The sequence below is a fragment of the Hyperolius riggenbachi genome, chromosome 11 (assembly GCF_040937935.1).
Source record: "Hyperolius riggenbachi isolate aHypRig1 chromosome 11, aHypRig1.pri, whole genome shotgun sequence".
Classification (NCBI taxonomy): Eukaryota; Metazoa; Chordata; class Amphibia; order Anura; family Hyperoliidae; genus Hyperolius; species Hyperolius riggenbachi.
In genome coordinates, this window is record NC_090656.1 from 191,132,408 (window position 1) to 191,160,328 (window position 27,921).

Here is a 27,921-nt window from a genome sequence, read left to right on the forward strand (position 1 = left end):
TGTGTGTGTGTGTGTGTGTGTGGGGGGGGGGGGGGGGTTGTAGTGGGACCATAAGACGCCACTTTTAGGAGAGAAAAGGTCTAATGGCCTGAAAATTACGGTATGCATGGAATAAAGACTTTTCATTGTGCAAGAGTATGGTTCCGCTTAAAAACAACCCTCAGCAAACTTTACAGAACACCTATATAAACGTTTAGCTCTTCTGATTTTCACTGCACCCCAGCTCTAGAAAAACCATCTCTAGCCCACTTCGGCCTTGTACACACGCTAGCAGGCATGGGCAAACTTGGCCCTCCAGCTGTTAAGGAACTACAGGTCCCAAAATGCATTGCAGGAGTCTGACAGCCACAGTCATGGCTCATAAAGGCAAATGCATTGTGGAACTTGTAGTTCCGTAACAGCTGGAGGGCCAAGTTTGCCCATGCCTGCGCTAGAGGGTTCTCCGCTGAGGTGGCTGGTTGGGGCAGCCTTGCTGAGCATCCAGCTTGTGTACAGTCTGCCCAAAGCATTGCTGAGATCTGCAGTGCTGGATGATCTCAGCCAAGCACAGTTCTTCTCCTCACCCATCCCACTGGTAGCCGCTCCATTGTGCTTTGTGCTGTTGTCCCTATTCTCCACCCATTGCAACCCATATGCACTTGACGTGTGTGGAGCTATTGATGCGAAGTACCACTTCTCTCTTTCATACATAGCACTCTGGACAGACAGAAACCTTTCCATACTGTTGCAGAAAAGTATCAGCACCTTTATAATTTGGCCCCCAAGCAGATGCTGTTAGATGTGTGCCTGTACACAAGCTGGATGCTCAGCAGAGCTTGCCCCAACCAGCCACCTCAGCGGAGAACCCTCTAGCGCAGGCATGGGTAAACTTAGCCCTCCAGCTGTTACGGAACTACAAGTTCCACAATGCATTTGCCTTTATGAGCCATGACTGTGGCTGTCAGACTCCTGCAATGCATTTTGGGACCTGTAGTTCCTTAACAGCTGGAGGGCCAAGTTTGCCCATGCCTGCTCTAGCGTGTGTACAAGGCCGAAGTGGGCTAGAGATGGTTTTTCTAGAGCTGGGGTGCAGTGAAAATCAGATCTGACAAGATTGACTACAGCAGTGTCTGAATCACATCAGAAACAAGCATGCAGCTAAATTGGATCAGCAGGGCTGCCAGTAAACTGGTATTGTTTAAAAGGGAACAAATATGGCAGCCTCCATATACCTTTCACTTCAGTTGTCCTTTAAAGAGAGTCTGAAGCGAGAATAAATCTCGCTTCAGACCTCATAGATAGCAGGGGCATGTGTGCCCCTGCTAAAACGCCGCTATCCCACAGCTTAACGGGGGTACCTTCACCCTCAAATCCCCTCGGTGCAGCGGGGGAGCATTTCCTGGTTGGGGCAGGGCTAACCACCGCAGCCCTGCCCCACGCGCGTCTGTCAGACGCGTATCTCCGCCTCTCCCCCGCCCCTCTCAGTCTTCCTTCACTGAGAGGGGCGGGGGAGAGGCGGCGATGCGCCGCTGATAGACGCGACTGGAGGCAGGGCTGCAGCCGTTAGCCCTGCCTCCAGGAGCGACCAAATCTACGACCAAGTCTTGAGGGGGGGGGGGGGATTTGGGGGTGAAGGGACCCCCGTTTAGCAGCGCGATAGAGGTGGTTTAGCAGGGGCACACATGCCCCTGCTAACTGAGCTCTGAAGCGAGATTTATTCTTGCTTCAGAGTCTCTTTAAGAGGCAGTTTTACTTACCTGGGGCTTCTACTGGCCCCCTGCAGTTGCCCTGTGCCTGCAGCGGAACCCACGATCCTCCAGTCCACCGCCCCGGCTAAGCTTTAATTTCCCCCGACTAGCCAGTTGATGGTCACTGTGCATGTGCGCGTCAGGGGAAACAATTTTTGTGGCAGGGGACCAGAAGATGGAGAGTACCAGCGCAGGTACAGGGCTACTGCAGGGGGCCGGTAGAAGCCCCGGATTAGTAAAAATTGGCGCCTTTTTTTTCTACACTTTAGGTTCTTTTTAAGTCTTCATATAAAAGAGAAAAAAAAGCGGTTTAACTTGTGCCTGTGGCTTCTTGCAGCCCCCTGCAGTCATATGTCCTATAATGTGGTGCCCAAAACTAACCCATATTCCAGCCTCACAAGTGATTTATACAGAGGAAGTAGTATACCAGTATCTCATAATTTTATTTGACATTTATGCATAAGTGGGCTATGTGATGGTGCAGGAAAGTGTTATACCTATTTTTTTTTTTTCAAATCTGATCTTGATGGATGAGGTCTTATTTCAACCAACATAACTATGCAAATGGTGCAGTTTAAAGCGAAATTGAGTACTAGAAAAAAAAAAAAACACAACGTTTTACTTAGCTAGGGCTTCTGCCAACCCCTTGCAGCCTTCCTGTCCCGTGCCAGTCCTCCACAATCCTCAGTTTTCCCGCCGCCAACTAGTTTTATTAAGTCGACAAGAAATGCTCCTGCTATTAGTGCAGGACGCTATTGCGGGTGGGAACGTGAAGAAAGGTACACGGGGCATGCATGGAACGCTGATGGGGCTGACAGAAGCACAGGTAAGAGAAATTTTTTTTTTTGTTAGTGTTCAGTTCTGCTTTAAAGGTGGCCATGTCTTCAGAAAAAAACATTGCTGTAAATAAGTGCTGGAAGCTGCAGGGTATTGGTGGTAAAAGTTACTTTCCTAAGTAGAGGGAAGCCTCTGTATACGACACACGCTTCCCCCATCAATCTATCACTGGGACTCTCTGAACACATTCAACATGAGCTTATTGCAAGAGGTATGTTACACTGACTGGAGTGTGACCGTCTGCAGAGTAGCAAGAACGCTCTGCTTTGTCATTTACACACGAGTGGCTTTGTACGACTACACAAGCATGTGCTGTACTGGTTCCTGTGCAGTACAGCTGCGCTAGTACATGGATAGGAGAGCGGCTGCAAAGGGGACAAGGGTCCTGGCCAGCAGCAGTAGGGTAGAGGAAGAAGTCAAGTTCAAGAGGCTTTCCATTATTACTTAGGTAGCCAATTTTTTTTTATTTTTGTTTGATTTTAAGTGAACCTAAAGCAAGGAAACTACCTAAGTAAAGGAAAGGTCCTGGATACCATAGAGCCTCGGACCATCCAGATTTTCCTTTGCACTCTTCGTTTAACACTCAACCTACTAGGTTGAATAGCACTTCTGCACTCCTCAGGCAGAAGTACTCACCTCCCCGATTAGTTCCAAACAAAAGCACATCTGTACTGCTCATGCACAAAGCGGATGCACTTGTCTCAGGTACTACTTGGGAACGCGAGTACTTACGTCGGCTGCCAGAAGAGTGCCGAAGACCTAGCCGGTCCCATAACATCAACCGAGAATGGTGTAGGACAGGAGGGATGGACCGAGGACTGTCCCAACTTAGTACTACTGAGCCTTAAGTCATCTAACCCACCATAGGCTTCATTCAATTTTTTTCCCAGTTCAGAGGTACTTTAAATTAACCCCTACATATTTAACAGCTTTGCCCTAAAATGAGTGGTTAAGAACGGCTTTACATCAATTACACGCATCCAATATAGAAAATCAGTAGGCAATCTTCTCCATGGAACTCTTTCTTCCAAATTATGCAATTACCTGAAACTTAATATTTTGCTTTACACAACAGCCGTGTAAGGTGGCAAACTGCGGGACAGAAACAACCAGAAAAATACAAAACCGGTCCTGCTCTTCCACTTCGGCCAAGTATTACATTATGTTATTTAATTAGAATGTATATTTTGCTGAGAACTATCAGAATGTACTTTAGAATATAGCATGGATAATTTTATCAGGCTGCCTTTCTGTAAGGCTATTGCCGGTTATCATCACCTGTAGCTTGGCAACTTCAAGCTATCTGCTCAAAATGAATCAGTCTGTATTCGGTTGGGGCCAGCACCGTCCATAAGCTTGCAGGCCTAGCATCACCTAAATGGCAAAAATACCACAAAGGGTCGGAGGGCCGACAGTGTTCTGATGAGCTCTCCTGTCCCCACTTGTGAATGCGTTCAACTTGTTTATTCGGCATTCACTTCATGCTTCCCATCAATGAAGAAAAGTCCAGGTCTATAATGGAGGTCAGAGATTCTCCTTGCTGCATGTCAAAAATCCCATTCATCAAGCCACTGTCAAGTCTTTCAGAGTTTTCTCCTCCACCAGTGTCATCGTTGGCCCCAGAAGCCATGAGCCGTGTAATTGACTCTGGATAAGCCATGAGGGTATTGTGGCTAGGGCCAGATTCGTGCAGTGCTTGGGAGAGAGTACCTGAAGACTGGGACTGGCTGAGAAGCTGGCCAAAATCACTATTGTCGATAGAGCTGAGACTGGCACAGTGGCCGTCAGGGTCATTTTGTAGCATGGTCTCCAAATCAAGATTCCCATCATCTGTAAAGGAAGGATAGCCCAAAAAGGATTCCAGACGATCATCAGGTGGTCCTGTAGGCTGCTGTGCTTGCGGCATCGGGGAAAATCCCATGTTGGTGAAATCTGTGACATTCACGGTAGACAGAAGAGCGGACATGGCACTCACTGCATCCTGTTTGGGTGCCGTCATTGTATATGAAGTTGGAATCATCGATACTGGCATCTGTGAACTTGGATGGACAGGTGTTGACATAGGTTCTAAATGGGGGGCAGGCAAAGCAAGAGGTTACAAAGGGCTTCAGACTTTATTAACAGTAACAAGAAGAATGTCCAGAACAAGCTACAAACCTGTCTTTGGCATGTTTCGGACTGGTATGGCAATCCTGCGCTGGGTTCTTGTTTCTGTGGCTGAAAAACACAGTATTTGTGTGAAGCCCTTTAAACAATACATGAACTGTGACAAACAGCAGTAAAATACAAAAGAGCTTTAGTTTTTTTTCTTAAATATGGCAACCTCCCTATATCTCTCTGTTGTGGTGTCCTTTATTTCCTTTTAAGCAAAACCATTTGCCTGGCAGTCCTGCTAGTATATTTGGATGCAGCAGTGTCAGAATCACACCATAAACAAGCATACAGCTAATCTTGTCAGATTTGACAAAAATGTCAGAAAAACCTGATCTGCTGCTTGCTTATTCAGAGTCTATAAAAGGCACAGGATCAGCGGGACAGTCAGGCAACTGGTACTGCTTAAAAGGAAATACATATGGCAGCCTCCATATACTTCTCACTTCAGCTGTCCTTTAAGGTTCTACAGGACTAGCGCACACAGACCCAGCCTGTAGGTAAAGCCTCATTCTAAACATCGCACATGCACACAAAATCACTGAAAAATTGCTTTCGAAAAGCAATTCAAAAGAGATTTTGCAGAGCTCCTATATTTTGTATTGGAGCACAATTGCTCCGAAAAATGCTGCAGAACCCGCAATTGTGGTTTCCTTAATCACAATCGCTCCGGTGGGTTTGCGGCTATTGACTTACATTAGCCTAGTGCTTTTAGAATAGCCGGTAAATCCAAAGCGCAGCTAAAAGTGCTCTAGTGGGCCACAGCCCTAAATGTTTTTGTAGCAAATCTGTATGGATTTGTAACACATCTTTTTTGGATTTGTTACCAAATTGCTAGGTTGCAAAAGCTGCATCGGATTGCAATCACATGACCGCCGTTTCACTAACTTGTTGCAATACTTATCGTGGATTGATAAGCCCCAGGATGGAATCATTATAGAGGAACTCCAGCCTAAACAAACATACTGTCATTAAGTTACATTAGTTATGTTAATTAAAATAGATAGGTAATATAATCTCTTACCCACACTGTTTTAAAAGAGCAGGCAAATGTTTGATTTCATGATGGCAGCCATCTTTTTGGTTGAAAGGAGGTGACAGGGAGCATGAGACACAGTACCAACTGTCCTGTGTCCTGATCACCCCTCCCAGTTGCTAGGCAACGTGAACAACAATATAGGAAATCCCATCATGCTCTGCACAGCATCAGGGAAAAAAAGCCCGGGCTTTTTTTCTTTGATGGGTGGAGCTTAGGTAAAAATGCAGCTAAAAATGATGCTTTGGTAAGAAAAACAAAGTTCTGATGCTGTGAAACTGTTAAAGAAACACCAAGCCTTTTCAGTTCTGCTGAGTAGATTTTTAGTCCGGAGGTTCACTTTAAACACCTAATAGTCAACTTTTAACCTGTCCCAGTCAAGTTTAAGAGACTACTCATGTTCTCTGCATGTTTTTCAGTTCCACAGAACTTTAGTAAATCAGGTCCACAGAAAGAGAAAAAGAAAAAATGGTTGACTTAAATGGACATTCGAGGTGACACCTGAAATCAATCTTAACTTACCTGGGGCTTCTTCCAGCCCCCGGAAGTGTTCTGGCTCCCTTGACACAGCTCTGGTGCTCCTAGGTGCACTGCTGGGTCGGCGCATCTGCGTATGCATGCGTGCCTGTGTCACCGGGTGCAACTGTGCCTGCACAGAGTACTGCGCAGGCACAGTACGCACCTGATGGCGCATGCCCAGAAGCAACGGCCCACAGATGGCGAGGCTTACAGGCGGCCAGCAGGACACTGGGGAGCACCACAGCTGCTGTGCGAGATTCAGAAAACTTCCAGGGGCTGTAAGAAGCCCTAAGTAAGTAAAGATTGATTTCAGGTGTCACCTTGAATGTAGGGATGCTCAAATTCGGCTTCGGGAGATATCTGGATTTTTGCTATCCGGATATCTCCCAGTAATGCTGTGCGGGCTGGGCGGGGGTCAAGCTTACCTCTCTGACGTCTTCTTCGGTCGTCCCTCAGCGCCTCCCACGATGCGCTCCAAGCGGCGGTCACCTGATTACAAACACTTCCTCCTTCCGGGTTGAAGTAGGAAGTGTTTGTAATCACGTGACGCGCATGGAGCGCATCGTGGGAGGCGCTGAGGGACGACCGAAGAAGACGTCAGAGAGGTAAGCTTGACCCCCCCCCGCCCAGCATTACTGGGAGATATCCGGATAGCAAAAATCCGGATATCTCCCGAAGCCGAATTTGAGCATCCCTGCTTAAATGTCCTTTAACCTCCCTGGCGGTATGATGTGTTGCGTGGCCGCGGGGGGTTTTCACCTTTTTTTTTCCTTTTCTTTTTTTTTTAGGCGACGAACGGAGTGACGTCGCTGACGTCACAGGGAGTCCCAATCCACCCCATAGCGCAGCCTGGTGGCGATTGGCCAGGCTGCGCAAGGGGTATGTGGGGGGGGACCCTGTATCGCGGCAGGTAGCGGCGCATCGGCGACGGGCGGAGGCGATCGCAACAAACACGCAGCTAGCAAAGTGTCCAGCACGGGGTTACCGCTAAGGAGGTTAATCATCAACCCACAAAACAATTCAACATAAATAAAAGGTGGTCTCTTTATTTTTTAAATAGATTTTCATTAGTCTACATATTTGTTGATTCACACAGCTAATCTACAAGTATGAGCAGGTGGAAGCAAAATTCTTAGCACCGGCTGTGGCAGTTGGGGGTCGACTCTCCTTGGTCACCGCCTCTGGCTCCTACACAACACACCCCTCTAAGTCTTCCCGATACGTCCTCTTTCTGACTGTGAAGTAGGAAGTACAAAAAGATGTAAAGGGGGCGTGGAGCGCTGGCGCTAGAGGTGGGAACCGAGGTGATATAACCCCCACTGCCGCAGCCTGTGTCAACTAACACTCAGTTTAGCCTGCTCATCTTTACTAGTAGTACTAAAGTACTACTGCACAAGCACAGTTGCGAGAGTGCAACGGTGGGGCACCATGCACTGCCAAGCTGCGCATGCACAGAAGAGTCCAGCCAGCGTACCGGGGGGATTTACTAGGGAACGGAGGGGCCAGAGAGGATGGCAAAAGACGTCACGCGCCTAATGGGGTAGGAGGAAGCCCCAGGTAAGTATACACGCACAATGGCCATCGCAGGTTTCCTTTAATGTCAAGGCTTAAAAAAAATAAAATATGTATGAAAGATGGGCTCAGTGAGAAGAAAAAAGGGGGGGGGGGGGAAACTGGGGTGCTTCTCAAAGCCAGCAGCCTAAATGAAGAGCAGTAGGACCTCACCTGCAAAGGGATTCTTCTTCACAATATGCTTAAAGTTTTCTAAAGTCCTTTTCCTTTTCTCCTCAATATGGTGAAGATCTCCTATAAGATAAATAAAAAAAAATTATATTTATTAAATGAAAAATTATTAAATAGATAAAAACTCAGAAAGTGAAAAGAGTACCTATACCCATTTGAAATTAAGCAGCATACCTTCATCCGGTAGGTACTGGAACTCCATGGGTTCGCTGACCTCCTTGTCAGATGGTCTCCTCAACTGCATTTGGACCTTTACAGGTTGCTGTATTCCAGGATCCTGATATGGCGGTGTTCTGAAGACTATTGCCACCTGTCTGTGGACATCGGCCTGAGAAAAGGACCCTCGTGCCTCCCAGTTGCCTAATGCGAACACCACCTCAATGTCTTCTAAAAGCAAGAACAACAAGTTTAGTCTAACAAGCTGCTGTAAGGATTGTATACAGCTTTAGGTGACTTCAACTTAGTACAATCTTTATTACATGTCAGAACTGCACACACACGCCATCTTGTAACTGACCTGAAGGATACATATAAAAAATGACCCCTCCCTCTGCTGGGACCCTCACCCCTTACGCCGCCTTGCTCCCCAAAAAGTGTATGAGCGCAGGCGCCAGTAGGGTTCACACCTGCACAGTAGCACAAAGCCATTCGTACACAGAGGTAAAGAACGTACACGAACAGCTCCATGCTACTGCGCAGGCATAGCCACGTGTGTGTATGAAGAGGTGCGTGGTCCTGTCAAAGTGGATCCTGAGAAGCAGTGGTCTCCAGGAGGACACGGGAAGACTCTGGAGGCAAGTATTTATTATGTTTGTTTTGTGCCACCTTTGGTTTTCTTTAAGGGGGTGTTAGTCTAGTTTAGGGAACCCAGCAGGAAACCGCATAGGGAATTTCCACTAACGTGATTGGGTGGACAGCCCCCTCTCTAACTTTTAGGGTAGATAGGTTGTAGAACTACGCCCACACTATTCCGCCAATAAAATGGGTACGATAAAATGGGCTAGGTTGGGTTATCTATGCTTACAGGGAAAGACTGCTCATGGGGGTCGTGATTTAATCGTGGAGTGGGGAGCTACTAGAGCCAACCATGCAATTTTAATAAAAACAGTAAAATCGCGGTTAACTGGAACTCAGGCATCCGGTAGTCTCAACCAACCCGCATGTCTGGGTGGTGGTGTTCCTTTCTAAGCACACTTACGAAAACTCTGGGCGCCGCTCTTCACTCCCGCTTTGCTGCATCCTTGTATGACTCCCCAACGTGTCACCCGACCTGCATCAGAGCCATGCAGAGGGAGTGCAGCAGAGCAGGGAGATTGAGAAAGGCCAGCGCCCTGAGGATTTGTAAGTCGTTTCCACTGCGCACCGCTCTACATTTAGGCTACAGCTGTGCAATGCACAAAACATAGTGCATCACTAATGACTGAGTTTATTACTACTCTATATGGAATATAAGAGTGTACTTTAGGACCTTAACGTCAGTGTACAAGTCGAGAAGACCTTTAGTGTTTACCTTTTTGTACTTTGTCACAAAGCAAGAAGATTTCCTCTCCTCCTAAACAACTGCCGGAATTCTTGTTGACTCTGCAAATCTTCAGCTCGGCTGTGTTTGGGGCACCTAGATGAGCGAAAGACATAAATTCAATACATTTGTAATCGTTTGCATTAGGTTTTTATAGGGAATATTAAAAAGCACAAATTCTGAATTTTTTGGGACCGTTGAAGGATTTTGCAAAGTGTCAGATTGACAATTAAAAAGGAATGGAATTTGGAATCTACACGCATTGTTTTCGGTCTGTTAACGTCAAAAACACCGTTTAACAGAATCTGAAGTGAAAATAAACTTATGATATAATGATTTGTATCTGTAGCACAGCTAAGGAATAGAACATTAGTAGCACAGATATGAGTCTCATGTTGTTTTCAGTACAAGAGTTAAGAAACTTCACTTGTTATCTATGCAAAATAACTTCTCTGAACTCTCCAACCAAGCTTGGCTGGCTACAGTGCTGTTTTCTGAAGCACTGGTCTCATTTTTTTATTGTTTGTTTGAGGTTTTACTGCAGGAAAGTTTAAAGGGTCATTAGCTCTGCTCGGTTTCACTTTAAAAATATGTAGTTTGTAAACTGCAAATATTAGATAATGATGTAGTGTTGTATAAAAAAGGGTATAGAACTGAAAATAAAAATAATGAGACTCTTCTTTGCTACTAATGTCCTATGAATTATCCATACTTCACATACCATGCATTACTTCAGAAGTGTTTTTTTTCTCTCTTCAGTGTCACTTTAGGGCATTTATCCACCTAATGCCTCGGATTTAGGGCTGGTACACAGTGCACAATATTATTATCTCATAGTCAAAATTACGATCTGAGTAAAAATGGTTGGATCATTTGTTGATCTGGAGTGAATTATTTTGCAGTTCAATTGGAAACGATCAAGAAACTTGTTTTATTGGTCATTTCTCGACCACATTTGTTAGTAAATATTGGTTTGTCCTGCACAGATCCCAGTGTTGTATAGTACTAACGATACCCGCGTGGGTGCAAGCTAGATGTAAGGGAACTTTTTTCCCTTCAGGTACACTTACAGCGTTTCAGGTACACAAGAGTAGTTCTTTGAGATTTCTCTGTATGAGATCTGAGTAACAAACTACTGAAATTGTAATCTGCTCTCTGCACTCAGGTGTGTTTTTCCATCACACAGGAATTTTAAATCCAGTTATCAGGGACTGGGACTGTATATACATAATTTGTCACAATATTACATGCTACTTTAAATGCCCTTTATAGGGCATATATTAACTTGCTAGTCTCTGTGACACTGGCCACACTGCCTATGCTGCGACTTGATGTGACGAAAGGGCTTGCAGCGACACATAGGCAACGCAGACTCTGCAGCGTTGCTGAGCAGTGTGCATGCGCCAATTGTTCAAAAATCAGTGATGTCTTTCCTGTCCAGAAGGAAGCACATCACTGAGGGGGGGGGGGGAAGTTACGCTACACAAATCACCCTGTCACCGCACTCTGCCACAGGGCAATTTAAAGATAACCTAAACTGAGAGGGATATGGATGTTTCCTTTTAAACAATACCAGTTGCCTGTCAGTCCTGTTAATCTCTTTGGCTGTAGTAGTGGGTGAATCACACACCTGAAACAAGCATGCAGCTAATCCAGTCTGACTTCAGTCAGAGCACCTGATCTGCATGCTTGTTCAGGGGCCGTGGCTGATAGTATTAGAGATACAGGATCAGTAGGAGAGTCCGGCAACTGGTATTATTTTAAAAGGAAAAATCCATATCCTTCTCAGTTTAGGTTCCCTTTAAACATGAAATGGTGCAGTGCGATTGACCTGCGCCCAGCTCCCCTGCACAGAAAAATCATACAGCACCATGTGTGAAACCAGCCTTAAAGGAGAACTGTAGTGAGAGGTATATGGAGGCTGCCATATTGATTTCCTTTTAAAGAGACTCCGTAACAAAAATTGCATCCTGTTTTTTATCATCCTACAAGTTCCAAAAGCTATTCTAATGTGTTCTGGCTTACTGCAGCACGTTATACTATCACTGTCTCTGTAATAAATCAATGTATCTTTCCCTTGTCAGACTTGTCAGCCTGTGTCTGGAAGGCTGCCAAGTTCTTCAGTGTTGTGGTTCTGCTATGAACTCCCCCTTCGAGGCCCCTCTATGTACACTGCCTGTGTATTATTTAGATTAGAGCAGCTTCTCTTATCTTTTACAAGCTGGATAAATCGTCCTCTGAGCTGGCTGGGCTTTCACATACTGAAGAATTACAGGCAAAGGCAAAGCTGTTTGCAGGAAGAAACGAGCAGCCTGAAACTTCAGTGCATGAGAGATACAGGGGGAAAGAAACACACAAATGATCTCTTGAGATTCAAAAGGAAGGGTGTATACAGCCTGCTTGTGTATGAATGTATTTTCTTTGTGTGGACATACTGTACATCAACCTACTTCATGTTTTGGTGGCCATTTTGTTTGTTTATAAACAAACTTTTTAAAACTGTTTTTAACCACTTTTAATGCGGAGAGGAGCAGCGAAATTGTGACAGAGGGTAATAGGAGATGTCCCCTAACGCACTTGTATGTTTACTTTTGTGCGATTTTTAACAATACAGATTCTCTTTAAGCTATACCAGTTGCCTGGCAGCCCTGCTGATCTATTTGGCTGCAGTAGTGTGAATCACACCAGAAACAAGCATGCAGCTAATCTTGTCAGATCTTACAAAAATGTCAAACACCAGATCTGCTGCATGCTTGTTCAGGGTCTAGGGCTAAAAGTATTGGAGGCAGAGGATCTGCAGGATAGCCAGGTAACTGGTATTGCTTAAAAGGAAACTAATATGGTAGCCTCCATATACCTTTCACTACAGTTCTCCTTTAAAGAGACTCTGTAACATCAAAAACATCCCCTGGGGGTACTCACCTCGGGTGGGGGAAGCCTCCGGATCCTAATGAGGCTTCCCACGCCGTCCTCTGTCCCACGGGGGTCTCGCTGCAGCCCTCTGAACAGCCGGCGACAGACCCGACTGTCAGTTCAATATTTACCTTTGCTAGCTCCAGCGGGGGCGCTGTGGCTGCTTTCGGCTCCGAACTACACGGAAATACCCGATCTCAGTCGGGTCCGTTCTACTGCGCAGGCGCCGGAAACTTGCGGCTGCGCAGTAGAGCAGACCCGACGGCGATCGGGTATTTCCGCCTACTTCGGAGCCGACAGCCGTCAGAGCGCCTGCGCAGGAGCCGGGAAGGTAAATATTGACGTCATCTTTCACGGAGGGCTGCAGCGAGACCCCTGAGGGACGGAGGACGGCGTGGGAAGCCTCATTAGGATCCGGAGGCTTCCCCCACCCGAGGTGAGTACCCCCCAGGGGATCTTTCGACGTTACAGATCCTCTTTAAACAAAACTTCAAAAATTAAAAAAAAAAAAAAAATTAATCTATAAAATCAAAACCAGATGCATCTCATCACTATCCATGATAATATATATTAATCAGGCATTTTGATCCCTCAAAAATGAAGGAAAGGATAAGAATTCAACTTGAAATTCACATTTTTAACAATAGGGTCTCTTACGGTTGTCATATATAGGCTGGGAAACCACAAATGGCAAAGACGCCAGGCCTCCGCTCTGGTCATGTATGTAAACTTGGAAGCAAAGGCACACAGTGTTCAGGTCAAAGTCAGACTTCAGCTCTTCCACAGGAACTGGAAATGAAACAACACTTTAGCGTCTCCAAGAAAATATACATACAACACAAATGTGCACAGCTAGCTTTTGAAACTGATAGCACACCCACATTGGTCTGTCATTTTGCCACTGTATTTTCTAATTTAAATATCTGTTTCCTTGTGGTGCATGTAACCATACAGATGCAAGACCCCTGTAGTTTACCAACTTCCTGTTCATGGGTGGGATGACTTCCTGTGAAGCACAAGTCTTCAGCAGGTTGTGCCAGCTCAGTAAGGCCTCTGAGCTTGGCCCAAGTGGTGGACAGGTGTCCTCCAAGCGCGCAGTTCAGTCTCCCATCTGAAAGAGGCGTAAAGCCTTATCTACACGGTTCAATTTTCTGTCTGATCGGATCTATTAGAAGGATCTATTAGATCATTTCCAACCGGTCCAATTGGATTGCGTTAGATTTTGCAATAGATTTTGAATAGACTTATGAAAGCAAAATCTATTGCAAAACTGATTTGTATGTCTACACACTATGCAATTTCTTATTAGATCCATCTAATAGATCCGTCTATCTGATGGAAAATTGTACCATGTAGATGAGGCTTTAAGGTGGCCATACATCTCTTGGCTTGGCGGTCGGTCGACCATCCGATTCAATAATTACTATCACATCGGATGAACATCCGTGCTGCCTGATAGACGATGCAACCAATTTCAGGCTGAAGTTGGTCGCATGTGTCGATCAGATATCCTGCAAGATGTCAGGCCGTCGTCAATCAGGTGGTAACAACGAGAGATATTGGGACAAGCAACGAATGCGATGAAACCCTCGGGGCTGTTCCCCCTAATATACATATGTACCACTGTATGGCCTGTGTCGCCCTCCGCAGTGCCCATCGGAATCGCCTACCGTTTCATTAGCGGAACACTTCACACATGCGCCACGTGTTATACGCCTGCGGTGTGCACAGCAGTGGCCGTGCGGTGGGCAACACAGGACAGGACATTTATAAATGCACATGTAGGGGCACAATTATACACTGGGGAGGCAGCGGCGAACTTAGCCAATTCCTCAGAGATTTCACGTTGAAATTGTTTGGGAATCGGCCTGCGGTGTATGGGCAGCCAACAGATCTCTTTCTAATCAGATTCGGTCAGAGAGATTGGTCTCTTGACCAAATCTGCCCATCATTGCTAGATGTATGGGCACCTTAACTGTCCTATAATCATGGCACCAGTACTCTGGAAGTACAGCTTGCTCATCAACCTTCACCATTGCTTGGCTGCAAAGAGCAGGACCCAATGTAATATTCCTGCATGCAGATTTGTTGAAATGCTCTGGCAGTTTTTTTTTACAGTATAATCATGTAAAGAACAATCTATAGTGAGCCAGCTAAAAATCGTATTTCCCATTGACCCTTGCAAGCTGGACTGTATGGATTTGCAAGTCCCCTTGTTCCCAACTAAATGTTTTGGCCCTGCAATCCCATGAACCACTTGAGTAAATCACACTCCCTGCACTGCCACACCGAGAGCTATAACCTTGCTGTATAGCAACTTCTGCTATTCATTCTCACACATTCACCCCCCCCACACACCCTCCCACCAAACACCACACAGCTGCGAAAACGCCAAAAAACCCGCTCGGTGTGCACCAGCCCTGAAAGAGTTAAATATCAGGTATGTAAGTGGCTGACTCAGTCCTGACTCAGACAGGAAGTGACTACAGTGTGACTCTCACTTATAAGAAATTCCAACTATAAAAAAAAAAAAAAAAAAAAAAAAAAAAAAAAAAAAAAAAAAACTTTCCTAGCAGAAAATGGCTTCTGAGAGCAGGACAGAGATAAAAAGGGTGAATAGTTCATAGATTTTAGCTCTGGCATACTTCAATGAATGGGTCATTGAGCAAAAACAAACAGTTACAAATTAAAAAGATTTAAACAGAATATTTGGGATTGATATTACAATATTAAAGGACACCTGACCTGAGGGATATGGAGGCTGACATTTATTTCCTTTTAAACAATGCACAGTGTTCTCCCCAGGATCAATTAAGTGGGCGCGCCGCCCGGGTGAATTAAGGCCCCGCCCGGCTGCTATTTTGCATATTACAAAAGCCAGCGCTGTTCTCTGCACTCAGCGCTGACTCCTCTGTAGCAGATTGCCCAGCAAGCTCAGCTACGTACGAGATCTCGCGCTTTCCGGCGGGCTCGTACACTCCTTGCCTCAGCATGGCAATAGGCGGGACCATGCTGCTGACTGCATAGTGCTCCTCCTCCAGGAACGAAGCACATTACAGGCAGTCTCTCTCACTCTGCCTGCACGATCGTGAAGGGACGCTGGAGCCTGTGACTAAAGCAGAGCTGGGCAAACTACAGCCCGTCTGGCTCTGTAATCCGGGTATTTAGTGCCTCCTTCCCCCCTCACGGCTGTGTCACTTGTCTCTCTCCCTCCCCACCGTACAATTGTTGTACATTTACGGTGCAGTACTAACTTTCCTATCTCTGAATTACACCACTTGAAGAGGGGAGTGCAGGCAATCACTCACTTCCTCCCCCGGGTGTCAGACGCACGGAGCAGATCTCCACTAGCTGCAGAGAGCGGGATGTCCTGGCTGCCCAGAGAACAGCACACAGACAGCAGCGCTGAAGGGGGGAAAAAAGCAGTCTGATCTGATAGGTACAGGCAAAAAAAAGCTGTGACCTTAGGTCAGCTTGCACACATAAAGCTCTGTCCTGAAGTGTATTCCCAATCCCACCCCCTCTTTTTTAACCCTTAGGATACACTAAGCTCTGGAATCTCAAGGGGCCAGCATGTCCTTTCAGACCATGCTGAGCTTTGCATTTTCTAAAAAAAAAAAAACAGTTCATACCTATGTGTGAATTTGCAGCTTCTCAGTTAAATCTGTAGGACATGCTGAGCCTTGTGGTTCCACAACAATGGGGTCCACAAATGAAAACCTTACCAATCAGATGATTGGTAGAGGAACCAACCCCAAAAACATTGACGGAACAATAGTGGTTGATCGGAACCATTAATGATGCCCAATACGTATAACAATATGATGTCTGTTTCACCTGCACTGTGAACCGGATTTGTGTACTGCAAATCAAGCCTATTTTTGTTCAGTTTTTTTCAAACGCAAACAAAAAGCACTGTAATAGCACATTAAAAACAACCAAACAACCGGTTTTCCTGGTTTTGACTTGGCAGGTTCACTTTAAGACAGATGGTGCATATCTAATACTGGGTACACACTATGAGATTTTCTGGCTGATTTACTGTCAGATCCATTATTTCCAACATGATCAATCTGCTTTCTGATCGATTTTCGAGCATTTTCCGATCGATTTCCTATTGAAGTGAACGGAAATCGATCAGAAAATGCTCGGCATTTGATCAGAAAGCAGATCGGACATGTTGGAAATAATCGTTCTGACAGTAAATCGGGCAGAAAATCTCACCTAGCATCTCTGTACCTAGCATTAAAGCAAGAGTCATATGGAGGCTCAGTGTTTTCCCCAGGCCTCTATCCGGCTAATTTTGGTAAGCACCCGGCTGATATCGGCTCGTTTCCTCCTCCTATGCTGTCAGCAGAGTTTACACGGCCCTGCATTCGCCCTGTTGCGCCCCACCCGGCTACTTTTTCATGCCACCCGGCTGGAAAAAATTTCTGGGGAGAACACTGAATGCAGATTGCCTGGCCTTCCTGCTGATCCTCTGCCTCTAATACTTTTAGCCATAGACCCTGAACAAGCATGCAGAGCAGATGTTTATGACTGAAGCGGACTAGGTTAGCTACAAGCTTGTTTCAGGTGTAGGATTCAGACACCACGGAAGCCAGAAAGAGTAACAGGATGCCAGGTAACTGGTATTGTTTAAAAGGAAGTAAATATGGCAGCCTCCATATCATTCATTTCAGGTGTATTTTAAAGGCTAAAAAACGATCTAAAGACTTATCCACTATGCTGTTCTTTAGTCTGTTGTAAAAACGAAATAAAATGGTAACTGACTGGTGCCCGGCCAGCTTTAGAGGCAGACGATCAGCAGGGCAGCCAGGCAATTGTTATGGGTCAGGCTCTATATCCCCCTCACTTCAGGTTCTATTCAAAGTGAGCCCAAACTGAGAAGGATATGGATTTTTCCTTTTAAAATAATACCAGTTGCCTGACTCTCCTGCGGATTCTGTGTCTCTAATACTTTCAGCCACGGCCCCTCAACAAGCATGCAGATCAGGTGCTCTGACTGAAGTCAGACCGGATTAGCTGCATGCTTGTTTCAGGTGCGTGATTCACCCACTACTGCAGATAAAGAGATCAGCAGAACTGACAAGCAACTGGTATTGTTTAAAAGGAAACATCCATATCCCTCTCACTTCAGGTTCCCTTTAAAGAGAATCTGTAAAGTCAAAACGTCCCCTGGGGGTACTCACCTCAGGTGGGAGAAGCCTCAGGATCCTAATGAGGCTTCCCACGCCGTCCTCCGTCCCTCAGGGGTCTCGCTGCAGCCCTCCGTACAGCGGTGACGTCAATATTTACCTTCCCGGCTCCTGCGCAGGCGCTCTGACGGCTCCAAAGTAGACGGAAATACCTGATCGCCGTCGGGTCTGCTCTACTGCGCAGGCGCAAGTCTCCGGCGCCTGCGTAGTAGAGCGGACCCGACTGAGATCGGGTATTTCCGTGTAGTTCGGAGCCGAAAGCAGCCACAGCGCCCCCGCTGGAGCCTGCAAAGGTAAATATTGAATTGACAGTCGGGTCTGTCGCCGGCTGTTCGGAGGGCTGCAGCGAGACCCGCGTGGGAAGCCTCATTAGGATCCCGAGGCTTCCCCCACCCGAGGTGAGTACCCCCCAGGGGATGTTTTTGATGTTAGTGTCTCTTTAAGGTTTTTTTGTTTGATAATAGAGCAAAAGTGCATCTGCCTATTTTAGGTTTCTGCTCATATTTATAGACATATTAATCAGGGTCATCAATAAAAATTACCATTAAAAGGATTGTTGTTTGTCCGTATTCGCTGGCCAATGGCATCTTCAACTTCTCTCTTTTTCACACACTGGATCCCCAAGTTTTGGAAGCTAAGCAAAAATAAACAGAGTGTAAGAGAATGGTTAGCTGTGTGGCGGCTCAGCAAACAGTAAACGCTATCCTCACCTAATGTGCCCACCTGGTGTACTATACATTACCTGTCCCTGGCAGCCGCTTGTCCTCCACTGGCTCCAGGCACACTCCTTGCGCCATGCATGCACCCCACGTGGTTGCTGGCGTACGTGTGGACACGTGTGACATCACACAGGCACGCAGGGTACGTGTATGGAGCAAAAATCGAGCCTGGAGCCAACAGAGGACAAGCGGCGTCCAAGGACAAGTAATGTATAGTGCACCAGGTGGGCACATTACACATTGGGGGGGCAACAGATTTTCATCGCTCATCTCGATATTGCTCACCGTTATCACTGCGCACCCAATCAAGCAAGTTGGCCCTATATCTTGCAGCATGTCCGAGCGATTGTGACCAATTTCGGCCCAAAATTAGTCGCATGGTCGATCGGGCATGCATTAGGCGGCACAGATTTTCATCAGATTATAATAATCGAATGATTGGCCGCCAAGTCGCCTGATGTATGGCCACCTTTATTTAAGAAATGGAATGATTTGTTTGCATCAGATATGGGCACTAGGAATGAGCGAGAATGTTCTCTGAAAAGCGAGATTGTCCTGCAGTATGCGGGAGGCAAGAGCAAGGTATACGAGTGTAAACTCACCTAGTCATCACCTCCCTTCCGAAGCATTTTATGCTGCGTTTCATCTTCTTACACATCCGCTTTCTAAACCGGAACTACTGCTCTAGAGGCAGAATTGTAAGAAGATAGAAGGCAGCATAGAATGCATCAGAAGGGAGGCGGTGGCTTAGGAGAGTTAACCCCCCTGTATACAGCTCTCACCTCCCACACACTGCAGGATGATCTCGCTTTTTGCCTGAACATTCTCACTTATCCCCGATGGCCACCTTTAATACTCACTCAAACATGGAGATGGACTTTAGCCCCTTTTACACTTGGTAAAAAAAAAAAAAAAAACGCCTTGCATCGAGTTACCCTCTGCATACACAAGGTGTGGCTAAAGCAATGTAAGTCAATGGTGCCCAGTACACTTAATGTGGTGCGATGCATCCAATCCGACACAAAGTCAACAGCACACTACCGTCGCATTTCTGCAGTGACGGAATGCATGGAAGTCAATGGGCGATGCAAAAATTTTAAATTTGCTGGCAGCGCCGTGCGGTGCAGGACGTATGCATCAATTGACACAATTACGACGGGGAAGCTGGAAGCTTTATAAATACAATAAATAAATCTCAGTGACGTACTTCCTGTCCAGCAGGGAGTATGTCACTGGGTGGGGGGCGGCACTATGTATATGACTGTCGGCGCACTCTGCTGCTGAGTCATGAATGTAGTTTTTTGTGGTGCGATAGAGGCGGAGCATCGCACCGCAAACGCAAGGGCCAGGTACAAAACCGGCCTCGAGCTTTGGGTGGCTGTGCAGATATGGCAGGAGTTTAGCACTGAGGGGAATACAGGTATGATAAAGACATACATATCTGAAGAGCTACCTATGAACATTGCGATCTGGAGTCAAGTCTGCCTCATAATAGCCATCTTTGCAATCCTTTCCAACCAGTTCATGAGGGTGTGGTTTGTGAGGGACGTCTTTGGTCACTAGCGATATCCTTATACGAGCCGGTCCTTGGTAGTTGTTTATCTATGAAAAGAATTAAACACCAAGTTCAAACCCAAAGCATAGGTCTCGTTAAACAAAGCACTTTTGAATGGACACGTGTCTTTCTTCAACCTTGAGAACTGTGTGAGATTTATGCAGCTTGAAAATGGACCAAACATGGCCCAGTCAGTAAAAAAAGTTTGCATATTTCTGTATCGACTTAATCATTTACAACTCATTGACCACTTCATAACAGCAAATCAAAAGCTGTATTACACACTTAAAAGGAACACTATCGATTAACGTTTTTTTCAAAATGAGATAGGAAAGGTTTGGGAAGTGCTGCTAAGTACTGGTGTATACATTTGAATCCTTATCTTTGTTTACTGTCATCTAATTCCTTTCCCATTTTTCTGAAGGCAGTGTGCTGTAATTCTGAAGGCAGACAGCCATATGGAAAGGGGGTGAAGGGGGGGGGGGAATTCCCTCACAGTATTGGTTAACTGTTCGTGCAGAGAGCTCAGTCAGAGACAAGCAGAGCATTCTCTGTGCGTGAAACCTGATTGGCTTTTGTTTTTATATAACTCTGCTTCACTATTACACTGTTCTGAGCATGTCAGACTGCAGCAATTCACCTCTGCAAATGAGACATTCCAAATGTAACTAAAATCTACACAGAATGAAGTACAGCTTTTGCCCCTGAAATTTAACATGAAAAGTAGGAAAATGTTCACACAGCTACTTAGACATTATTTGTATAGTGTCATTTTAGAACACCTGGGCATTGATAAGGTTCCTTTAAGATGAAACGTGGGTGAGGCGGCTGAAAACAACCTGCTCTGCCAAAAATCTAGCATGTGTACACCGGCCCCCAATGCCCTGACCTGCGATCAGACCAGTACCTCACCTGAGAGTCCTGCTCTCCATGCTCACCTTGCCGAACGTGTGACCCAACCTATGCAATAATAAGCTGGCCCTACTCCACAGCAAATATCGCAACAGAATGTGAGACTAGCCAGAAGGCTAGCGACACCTCTGTACAGCCTTGGCCCTGCAATATCGCCAGAGGGATCGAGTTGCGATTCCTGCCGGACAACATGCCTCATAGGTACATATATGCTGTCCAGAATCATGCCTGCATGTTATTGCAGGGAACGGGCAGTTTCACCATTCACTTGAATGCGGGGAAACTCTGCGTATCCGTACATAGTGGAAACAGGTCCTCTTCTCTTCCAGCCTGTGCATGAAGCTGAAGGAGGGGGGGGAGGGGGGAGGTTGTGGCCTAGCAGAAATGGAAAGTTTGTTTTGTTTTTTACACAATTTTTTATAACTATATACTCAGAATGTGTAGCTAGACACATTTTGGTATGTTACAGCAAAACATGAAAATTAATTGAACTACTTTTTGCACATACAGTAAATCGTGCAGAAACTGACCACCAGGGAGATTAAGCAGACTGTAAAGTGTAGTACTGTAAAGAAACAGGAGCTGTACAGGCACTCTGCCAGGCTCCAGGTAAACCACCCTGTTCAGTTTTATAGAGAGGGAGGACACCTGGCACCTTGCCAGAAGAATTTCCTTTGAAGCTCCCAAAGGGAACAAAAAGATATAATCAGGTGTGAGCGATCCATCCTGCCAGAGGGAGACTAGCAATGCTGGGAGACACCTGAACACACTCCCAGCCAAGACAGGGATGATAGTTTCTGTAAAGAAACATCTAAAGTGTGTGAGCAACTTAACTTGCTTAAAGGAAAACCATCACAAAAAATAAAATAAATGAATGTCTATTTGGCTAGAGTAAATGCACTACAAAACTACTTTTTTCCAGTGCAAGGTCGGTTCACATCTGTCTTTTTCCCAGAGCTGGACGTACGGATCGGGCCATCTGGAGCCAGGAAAACGGTCCGTTTTTACAACCAGTGTGCTGTAAAACGTACATTTTCCTTAGGTCCCTATTGTGCTACAAAACCTTCCGTTTCTGTTCTGCTGAGCCAAGCGGTCTGGAAAATTGGGTCCTGCTGCATCTTTTTGTCCGTTCAGCGGAACAGACCACGGAATTGTACAGCCGGTGCCATTGGCAAATGCCAATGTGAACCAAGCCTTACTGTCACCACTTACAGTAGGTAGTGAAAATCTGACAGATTTGTCAAGCTTTGTACTAGTCCATTTCCTTATGGGGGATTCCCAGTTAGTTTTTTCACTTACTGAACTGCAATTGCTTAGTCCAATTTGCCAAAATAGTGTGCAAACGTGTGTGGATGTTAATCTAACATTTTTTGTATCGCCCTTTCCAGGCAGTGCTTTTGTAAAGAATAAAGTTAATACTAAGGCTCCCCCATGATTAGATGAACTAGTCCAAAATCTGTCAGCATTTACTACCTACTGTAAGTGACAGAAACATAGGAGAAAAGTAGTTTATAGTGCATTTTACTATGAGAGAAATTAATTTTTTATGCGTAAACATTTTACACTTTTTCACCATAGTTGTCCTTTAAGCTACCCATATACTACTTGACCGGGGCACAGTTCAGACCATGATTGTCCCGCAAACGGCATTACATTCGCTATTACGCACTGCATCTGCTAAAGAACTGCCATCCCTGATCATTGAATATCACCCGCAGGTCGATTGCAGCGTCGATGTGCTCCAGCAGTAAACAAAAATGAATGCCCAATGCAACATTTGTCTATTTCTCAGCAACAGCAGCGTTTCCCTTTAAAGGGATACTGTACTCGGGGTGGTCGGGGGAAAATGAGTTGAACTTACCTGGGGCTTCTAATGGTCCCCCGCAGACATCTTGTACCCGCGCAGCCACTCACCGATGCTCCGGCCCCGCTTCCGGGTCACCTCTGGAATTTCAGACTTTAAAGTCAGAAAACCAATTTGCCTGCGTTGCTGCGTCCTCGCTCCCGCTGATGTCACCAGGGGCATACTGCGCAGGCACAGACCATACTGGGCCTGTGCAGTACGCTTCTGGTGACATCAGCGGGAGCGAGGACACGAAAACGCAGGCACAGTGGTTTTCAGACTTTAAAGTCTGAAATTCCAGAAGTGAACTGGAGGCGGGCTGGAGCATCGGTAAGTGGCTGCGCGGGCACAGGATATCTGCGGGGGACCATTAGAAGCCCCAGGTAAGTTCAACTCATTTTCCCCCCGACCCCCCTACAGTATCCCTTTAAAAAGGCATTAGAACATTTCCCCCCGACCGACTACCATGCATTCAGCTGATGCTGCATTCCCAGAATCACTGACCACGTTTCTCAAAGAGCTAAAGCAAAACTAAAACCCAACTGAGTAACTCCATTCCTAAAAGCTATTTAACCAGCAGGAATGCAAACATTACTACATGGAAATTCCAAGAGAAACTGAAACACTGAAATAAAAGGGATGTGGTCTTTATAATCAGAAACAGCTGTAAAGCACCAAACCACAGCTTGAAATGAGCTCTCCAATACAGAAAATCATCACACAGCTGCCCTTAACTGACCTTGGCCATTGTGGGAAAGTACTATGAGGCCTATTTATCAAGACGTGCAAAGAAAAACTGGTGAAAACATGAAGCAGTTGCCTAGAAAAAAACATTTTTATTTTGCCCATTTAAAGTGGACCTGAACTCTTGCACAGGACAGAAGGAAAACAGAGAAATGCAGCCTTTACGTATTTAGAGAGTTTAGCCTAGTTCCCCCTCATCTGTAAAGGGGGAATCTCAAGAGTAATTTGATCGCTCAGCTGTGTCAGCTCAGGAATCTCAGCAGAGCAGCTAATTTGTAAATACGGGATGTTAACCCTATGTTTGTTTCCTTGAAAGCAGGAAGTAGACACTGCAGTTTATTGCAGGATTTATATCACCTGTAACAAAGAAAGGTTTTTCTTTAAAGGTTATTATGCTGAGCAGAGAAGAAGTTATAACTTTAGGTCCACTTTAAGACCATCTTCAAGAATAAAGGTTTCTACCCATACTTTCCTTCCTGCCTCATCTCCAACACTCACAACACCTTCTCCAGGATCCAACAATTATGCCATGCTGGCAGAGCTCAGATGCCACCTAAATGAGGGCCAACACTGTGAAGCAGTGGGTCTGCTACCCACAGCTAATTATCAAAGGGGGGCGGACACCTCTCATCCATTCTCTTCATTGCTCATGGGGGGGGGGGGGGGGGGGGCGGGGGGGTTAGAACTGTTTGGTGTTCTACCTACTTATGCTTCCCATTTAGTTCAATTACAGGAACACAGATTGAAAGGGTGTTGGGACTAGTGTTTGTGTTCAAATTCAGCATATGGAAGAGAGGTGTAACAATTGTGGTTAGCATCAAGACAGTTTGTATCCTAGGCTGATGCGAGGAGGAGCCAGGCAAGTGCAACTTCCACCCAAGCAGAGGATCACCACAGGTAGCTACATATGAGGGGCTTTCGTTGGTGGGCACCTGCAAAAGACTCTAGTCACAACTACTAATCTACCAACCATCTCCATAACCCCCCACCCCAGCATGCTTCAATATGACCTAGACCAGTGTTTAACTCCAGTCTTCAACGGCTGAGATCCTCATATTTTTGGCACAGCTCAAATGGGACTGAATCAGGGAAAAAAAATGGTGGTTCATCAAGTAGAACCTAGGTTCTCAACCCATGGGGTACTTAGTTGGTCTCGGGGTACTTGATCTGGTCATAGTCAATTATATTGTTTTGAGAATAAAATGATAAATCCTAAATAAAAATAACCCAAATAGGTATTTATAATTAAAAAGCATCAAATGTTTAAAAAACATTTAAACACAATTATGAAGTACGGTACTCCTAAGCAATGTGTATGCTTTAAGGGGTACTTGAGATGATGTTACTCACAACAGGAGGTGCTTGACCAAATCAGTCATTAATAAAAAGGGGAACATGCTGTAATGTTGAGAAACACTGTAGAATACATTTCTCAGTTCATCCTGTATTAATGGTTTCTGAACCATTACTATAGTAGTACGGTGGCAAGTAGGCTATTTGAACATATGCCTTTGCTAACCATTAATAATGGTCAAATTTTCTGGTGAGTCAACCTAGCACATGTGGGGGGTGAGGTGGTGGTAAAGATGCCCCTTGTCTGATGAGAGACATCGGTAAAAGATTGTTTAGTAGAGATCAATAGAACCTCAGAATTGCATGGTTTCATGCAGTGCAATGGTATGGCCCATCATAAAAAAAAAAAACTACCGCTCTTTCAGCTGATCAATGAATATTTCCTGCCCTGTCCCCCTCATACGCCTGATTGATTTTTGATCAAAATCAATTGAAATTCAAATCATACAGATATTTTATGGGCATTAGCTTCCAGCAGAGATGATCAGATTTGAACAGGAAAATTGATGTGTGTATGGCCACCTCTGAGCAGTGCACATTCACAAAGCTGATACATTATGTGATAATATCTATCCAGATAGCTTTATTTGCTTTACACTTGTGGTAATTAAAGAGTATTTGCAGTATTTTGTTGCCAGGTAGCATAGCTGCACTAGTTATATGGGCTCAATAGTTAACCGCATGCTCAAAGATAGCAGTGAAAATCTTGAAGTAAATGGGTTAACACGAGCTTGTCACATTTTAATGACTTGACTAAACAAGTCGATACTCTGCATCCAAGAGGTTATTTACCAATCAAAAATTCTTAAAGTTGTGTTTCTATAGCAACTGTTGAATGAACAAAGCCTGGAATCTGTAAAATGCAGTGGTAATTGACAAAAAAACAGCTAAAGACCTCATGTGGTACAACTTAATGAATGCTGACCAATGACTGCAGCCAGCAGTACAAAAATGCAGCTGTGAGTCAGAGGTCAATACTCCACACCCTGGCATAGCACAAGTTCTCATTGTGCTGGCAGGGAAATATCCCCCCAGGTCTGCTGGAATCTCTGCCTCACAAATAAGCTGCCAGTATAATATTGTGGCCAAAACCATTTTATTAGCGGTCTTACAGTAAAAGGGATGCCAAAATTCCAAAAGGGATTTCCAAAGTCTCATACACACCAAGGTATATCTGTCACTCGGCAGGGAAGGGTACTCAATCAATAGGGCGACAATGCAGTGCGGAGACTGTACAGATGCACCACTAGCCTCCACAACAATGACACATCTGTTACTTAATGAGGCGAAGGACAACGAGCAATAGAGAAACTTACTGCAGGCAGGGGAGAACAAAGCAAATGGGCAGGGATCGCCAAAGATCCAGCATGCCGGGCATTGAGCACATGCAGATTTCTTTCAACAATCTCTACTGAGGCAGTCTATCGTTCAACTGCATTCAAACCAGCATGTGTATCTAGCTTTAGAAAACCCAGTAGTACTGCATGAAAGAGGGAGGGGGTGGGGGATGTGTACTGACCTTAATAGTGGGATGAGTTTTAGTAGTATCTGTGCTTCGTTCTCCTGGTATGCTCCCAGCGGACCGCCCCTCGCACTTGTAGCGGAATCTCATACCTCGCTGTTTTGGCTGCTCAATGATTTCCACATTAGGAAAAGAAGAAGAACCTGTATGCACAGAAACTTCAAGTGTTAAATAAGAAATGCGAGCGGAGATATGCCATGTCACATCTGTGGTCAAGAAAGTTCAGGCGTCACCTATAGCCAAATGCGCTCCACTAACGGTTCACGCAACTTCACTACTTCCTCCTTCCCTGTTTGAATGTGGAAGTAGTGGAGTTACGTGGACCGCATCGGCCATAGGCGGCGGCAGCTTAGGCAAGTTAACCCCCCCCCCCCCCTTCAGCGGGCAGCGCCATCTAATTTGATTACAAGTAGTTACATCACTACTTAAAACAGCCATGTTTTGCCTAATATACGGACTTCCTCAGGGGTGCGTAAAGTTTGTGCAAGGTGCAAAATATATAATTATACAGAGTGATATGAAGAACAGCCCCACCCTAGCCTATGTCAGAGCTAGTGAGCAGTCAGATTCAGTATCTGGATTTAAATGGCCAACTGAAATACTACCCATCATTCACATGAGCAGGCAAAAAGAATCTAAAACCTGGAAGAGGCAGGAAGGATGGAGGAGGAAGAGGATGTAGCCACCCCAAACACCAGAATCCCAATACAAACAGTTCATCTGCTAATAATTCATGTTAGGCCAGTGTTTTTTTTTTTTTTTCTTCTTCTTCTTCGGGACAGGCCCCCAACCCACCACAGGAAGCATTTGATGAGTACCACTCAAACACTGAGAAACAGGAATCAGTGGGGTTACACAAGGGCAATGGAGGGGGCGGATGGTCAACAAGTGGTAACTTTTGGTGACACAAACTCAGAGATTGAATAAGTCACTAGGCTAACAATGGTCAGTTGTCAGAAAGTGCTACAGAAGGGCCTGCAGTGTTCTCCCCAGACTCTTTTAGCCAGGTGCTACCCCCGGCTAATTTTGTTGAGCACCCAGCTGTCATTGGCTCGCCTCCTCCTATGCTGTAAGCAGAATTGCGCAGAGAAGCACCACCTCTGCATTCCCCCATTGTGCTCGGACAAGTTTTCATGCCACCCGGCTGGGAAAAAAATACTGTGGAGAGCACTGGTCTATCCTTAGCTCTCAATTTAAACTGTCTGATTGGGTAAAGAATTAGAACTTGTTTGCAAGGAAACTAGCCCTAATATGTACACTCAAGAAAGAGCCACTCACCAGTCGATAGCATTTGCATGCATGACAACTTTACAGATGAGAAGAGAGACAGGCCCTTGTGTACCTAAAGTAAAAACTAAGCTGCATAGTTTAACTTAACTGAGGGCTTCTTCAAGCCCCTTCTAGTCATCCTGGTCCCTCACCGGCTTTCCACTCTTCTCCCTTTAGCTGCTGTGTCCATTCCAAAGCTGGAGGTGTGCACCTCTATCGCAGTCCCATGGCAAGGAGCATTCTGCGCTTGCGCGGCATGAAAAAAATTGCAACTTCGCATGTGTAGAACGGTCCCGGCAACAGGAGCTCGATTGAAACGGGCTGCGCATACGCACTAGCCCACGACTAGCTGAGTAGGACA

General features: G+C 45.5%; 1 protein-coding gene across 2 annotated transcripts in view; it reads right to left on the minus strand.

Moving 5' to 3' along the window:
* Positions 1 to 2,146: 2,146 nt before the first annotated feature.
* The window catches only part of RELA (RELA proto-oncogene, NF-kB subunit), a 47,662-nt gene continuing 21,887 nt past the window's right edge, over positions 2,147 to 27,921 (minus strand). Inside the window, exons 3-11 of one of the 2 annotated variants that reach the window (XM_068259536.1) lie at positions 26,289 to 26,434; positions 19,816 to 19,964; positions 18,186 to 18,277; positions 13,103 to 13,234; positions 9,524 to 9,628; positions 8,188 to 8,397; positions 7,996 to 8,076; positions 4,722 to 4,781; positions 2,147 to 4,631 (exon numbers count right to left, since the gene is read on the minus strand). In XM_068259536.1, coding sequence (XP_068115637.1) covers positions 4,039 to 4,631; positions 4,722 to 4,781; positions 7,996 to 8,076; positions 8,188 to 8,397; positions 9,524 to 9,628; positions 13,103 to 13,234; positions 18,186 to 18,277; positions 19,816 to 19,964; positions 26,289 to 26,434 — 1,568 coding nt within the window. In that variant the 3' untranslated portion in view covers positions 2,147 to 4,038. Of the gene's footprint in view, positions 4,632 to 4,721; positions 4,782 to 7,995; positions 8,077 to 8,187; positions 8,401 to 9,523; positions 9,629 to 13,102; positions 13,235 to 18,185; positions 18,278 to 19,815; positions 19,965 to 26,288; positions 26,435 to 27,921 lie in introns of both variants that reach the window. The other variant, XM_068259535.1, reaches the window with a different exon arrangement.